General features: G+C 56.1%; 1 protein-coding gene across 1 annotated transcript in view; it reads right to left on the reverse strand.

Annotated features, from left to right (window-relative positions):
• Positions 1-3,715, reverse strand: part of CNTN2 (contactin 2) — a 24,140-nt gene extending 20,425 nt beyond the window's left edge. Inside the window, exon 1 of the mRNA XM_029962495.1 lies at positions 3,669-3,715. Coding sequence (XP_029818355.1) covers positions 3,669-3,715 — 47 coding nt within the window. The remainder of the gene's footprint in view (positions 1-3,668) is intronic.
• Positions 3,716-4,506: the final 791 nt, after the last annotated feature.

Consider the following 4,506-nt stretch of genomic DNA (forward strand, 5'->3'; position numbering starts at 1 on the left):
GGGGGGAATTCCTTCCTAAAATCCAATCTAAACCCACTCTCCGTCAGTTTAAGTCCATGTAAGAAGGAGGAGGAGGTCAGTGTGGGCCACTGTCCCTCCTGGGGGGCTGGAGGCTCCTCTGGGCAGCTCCTGCCACCTCCCTGGTTTTATCAGCACTTCCCACTTGCTGCTGGATGTGCTGTATCTGAACAGGTTTCCTCCTGCCTGTCCCCTGTGCTTCCACCTCAACAGGAGGTGTTCCCAAGGGCTGGGATCAGGGCAGGACAAGGGAAGGAAGAGCTGTGATGCCTTTCCATGGGCTACAGCCCCCAGCACCCCCCCTCAGCTTCACCCCCTGCAGCCAAGCAGAGCTGGTATCCTGTGAAAATCGAGCTGATCTGAATCGTTGGGTTATTTGTCGGATCATTATCTGTGATGTAAAACCACAGCTCTGTGCTGGCTCCGGCTCTGCCTCTTCCCATCTGTTCTCATCCCTTTTATTCACCACGTTCTCTCTTCCCACTCCCCTGTGCTCATCCCTCCCCCTCCCCAGAGCCCCCCTCCCGGGGGGCTGTTCCTGGAATGCTCGGGGTGTCTCGGGGCGGCTCTGGAGGTGGGATGTGCTGAGCTGCTCCTCGGGAGGCTCCTGCTGAGGGAGGTGCTGCTGCTCTGCTGCTTTAAATCCACCCTGTGCTCTAACTTGGTAAAAAAAATCAGGAATGTGACAGCCAGGAGGAGCTCCAGGTCCCGTCCCCACCAAATGGAGATGGAAGAGAGAAACGGAGGAGTTTCTCCGAGTGCTGACACTGAATTTATGTGCAACCAGAGCCTGGATGAACTCATCCTCTTGGATGCTGCTTTCCCTGGTCCTGGCTGCCTTGTCACCTAAAAGCCACGATCAAATTGTGCCTGAGGGGCTGCTGCTCTTGAGGTCACCCCTGGGGCTGGGCTGGGGCCTCGGGGGCCTCTCCAAAGCCACGACCCCAAGCACCCGACCCTCAGCTCCTCCCAGGCGTGCCCAGGCACTCTGCATCTCACACTCAGACCTGCCCTCCCTCCCTAATTAGAGCAGGGCCACAGGGACCTGTTCTTTCCCCTCAGCCTGGGGTATTTTGACAGTCACTCGAGAACCTTCTGCTGCACTGAAAGGGGATCTGCCCTCCCTGCTAATGGATGTGTCATTAATACCTCCTGCAGCAGGGCAGGCATGGGCACAGTGGGAAAACCACCAGCATTAGCCCTTTCCTCTGGAGCCCCTGGGATCTGGGAATGATCCATTATCGTGGAGACAGAGTCAAGGAGCTACAAGAGAGACTGGGAGGAGTCCTGAGCCTCTGGGAGAGGAGACACTGCCTGGTCCTGGTCCAGCTCCAGCTCTGGCTGTGGAGCAGCATCCTCTGCAGGGGGGACTCCAGCTGGATTTTGGGTGTGGGGAGGCCAGGGGTGGCTTTTGGGGGGAGATGGGCTTTGACAGGAGGTGACAAGGCCAGCAGAGCACTATCCATTACCAGGATAAATCAGTGTAATTCCATCTCCTGTGCTCACTGACCACAGGAGCACTTTTAAGTGGGGCAGCTCCTTGTGCTGCTGCCTTCCCTGGGGAAGGATTTTGCTCCTGAGGGTGGGTGATGCTGCAGCTCCTCCTGTGCTGAGTGTCTCTTTTATTCAGGAGTGTCTCTTTTATTCAGGACCATGGCAAGGGCTGGGAAGGGCAGGCTTTTGATGTTCCCTGGGTTTTGACTTGCAAGCCCTCCCCAAGGTTGGGAACACTCTGTCCATCCCAGCACAGCGTGTTTCAGTGAGCTACAAATGGGTTTGTTGTAATGGATCTGTCCTCCTGTAAAACTGCCTGTGCTCAGGAGATTGATTTAAGAGGCAAACTCTGAATTCAGCCTCTCCTGAGCTTTTCTGGGTTCTGATCTCTTGGTGGCTCCAGGACCTGCAGCAGCAGCTGCTGCAGAAATCCTGCAAACCACCCCAAAGCCACCCCAAGCAGTGAAGTGTCCAAGGCCCAAACGAGGACCAAAAGCAGCCTCAGAGGGTTCAAAGCCTTGTGGTGGAGCTCAGGCTCCTCACACCCCAAAAACAGACCCCAAACCCCACTGCAGTTACTGGGGGACCCAGTGGGGGTCATAACACGAGGCAGAGGAGTGCTGTGGGCACTACTGGTTTTGATATCTGTCCCCAGCCAAAGGACCTTAAATTGATAATAATCAATTAACTGTAGCAGCCCTGGCTGGATAAGGATCAATGTTTGATCAGTGGCTCCTGCTCTTTCCTCCCCAGGTGGATGAACAGGGGGAAGAGCTCAGAGCAGGGTGAGAGGAAGAGCCCAGGTTATCCAACATGCTGGAAAAGACAGAGAAATCCCTGTGGGGGGAGAGAAAGCCCCCCTGGGAGCTCAGGTCCAGGGGGGGCATCACTGGGAGAGTTTGGAGCTGCTGAGGGGCCGAGGCTGCAACGCTCCCACCCTCCCATCCCTGATTTTGTGTTGGATGGGACCGGGTTGGAGCCAGGTGCTGGGAGAAGAGCTGCTGCTCCAGGGCTGTGCTTCCCTGAGCGGATTTTATGGATGCTGGTGGGTCAGTGTGTGGCTGTGCCACGGGGGAGGCAGCCCTGGCACCCAGGAGCAGCTCCTGCTCAGAGCAGGGAGAGGTTTGGCTTCAGCTGGGGGTAAAAGAAGCCCTTCTGGTCCTGTATGAGGGGCAGGAGGGCTCTGGGGTGATCCCAGCAGGAAAGCTGCAGCCAGGCACGGGCTCCCAGTGCTCCCTGTTCTCCCTGTGCCTTTTAAGTGCCTTTCCCTAATAATTGGCTGGTGCATGCAGGGACATCATGGGTCACAGCCCCTCATTGTCACGGGGGCTCAGTGGGAGTTTTCTTTTGGTTCAGCCCCATCCAGGCAAACCCTCCCTTTTGTGAGGAGACAAAGCCGGGATCTGCCTTCGCTCCAGGGACATGGGATGGGGTGTGGGAGGCACGGGATGGGCTGGGATCCCTGGGGGGGTAAAATCTAATTCTGATAAAAAGGGTGATGTTATGAGGGGGCCTTTCCTGCTCTTCTGTTATGTTGGGAAGTCTGAATTTTCGATCTGGGCTTTGCAGTCAGCGGGTTTGCCTTTTTTTTTATTATTATCATTATTATTCTTTTTTCCTGCACCCCCTTTCCCCGGGAAATGCTGGTTATTCCTCTGGGATTGCACGGGAGGGGATGCTCAGACAGGCTGGGAGTCGAGGTCACCTCCTCCCCAAAATAAAACTCCAAAATAAAGCTCCCCACTGCAGGTCTCCCCTTTCCTCTCCATGTGGGTAGAGCTGAGCTGTGGGGAGCTCTGCCCAAACCCTGGGCCATCCCCAGCTCTGCCCAAACCCTGGGCCATCCCCAGCTCTGCCCAAACCCTGGGCCATCCCCAGCTCTGCCAGCCTCACCAACCCACCCCCTCTCTGCTATTAGAGCTCCGTGGCGTCAGCAGCAGAGATTCTTTGATGTGGCACAGGTATAAATAGCTCCCTACCTGCACCAGAGCCTGCTCCATCCCCTCCCCGCTGCTGCCTTGGCAGGAACTGGTGCTGGGAGGGAGGAAAAACAAGTGGAGGGCTTTGGGAAACCTCGTGGCTGAGGCAGCCCCGGGGAGGTGTTGGGATCCCTGATCCATCCCTGATTCCCCAGCCTGCTGCTGCTGTGACCTCACCCAGAGCCTTCCCGGTGTCTTGGGGGTCCCTGCATGGCACTGGGCATCTTCCCCAGCCCCACAGAGCTCCTCAGCCCTCACCTTGGCCACACTGGTTCTCATACTGGTGGTGCTGGGGAGGTACAGAATCCCCAGGGGGACCTTGGTGTTCAATCCCCTCCCTCCCAGGATGAGGGGAAGGGATCCCCTGCAGTGGTGTCATTTATTCTGCTCCTGGGAAGGCACCACCCCAGTGTCCAACCCTCTCTCCTGCCTTTGTTAAAGTGGTTTTAGGATTCAGCCTCCAAACGGTGTCAAGCTGCTCTTGCCCTTATGGAAACAAGCAGGAATCAGCACTGAACACTTATCCCTCTCCCTTCCTGTTTTATGGCTCTCTGGTGCAGGACTGACAGCTCCACAGGCTGTACAATAAATAATACATGTAATAATTTAGCATCCAGGCTGCTGGGGGGGGGGGGCTGGGTTTGGCTCTGGGTGGGAATTCCTCGTGTGCTCCTCGGAATTTTGGGACATCTCCCCTGGGTCGTGCTGAACACCCCCGGACCCCACACGGTGGCAATGGGGCCAGGAGTGTTTGTCATGGAATAAAAAGCATTTGGGGTTCAAGGGAAGGGGTTTTGTGTAGCTTGAGAGCAGACTCTGTTTCCTTGTCTGCCCAGAGCTGTTCCTGCTCTCCAGCTCCACGAGAACCCGAAGGCACCAAGAGTGGGAAAAGGCAGAAAGTGTCTAGAAAGAGCCTGATCCATCCTGTCACAGCACATTTGAATCATGTTTTGTCTCCTCCATCCCTGTTTTTTGGCTCTTAAAGGGCTCTCCAAGGAAGCCTCTCCCCTCTTCC

The sequence above is a fragment of the Manacus vitellinus genome, unplaced genomic scaffold (genome assembly GCF_001715985.3).
Source record: "Manacus vitellinus isolate BGI_N305 unplaced genomic scaffold, ASM171598v3 scaffold_47_pilon, whole genome shotgun sequence".
NCBI lineage: Eukaryota > Metazoa > Chordata > Aves > Passeriformes > Pipridae > Manacus > Manacus vitellinus.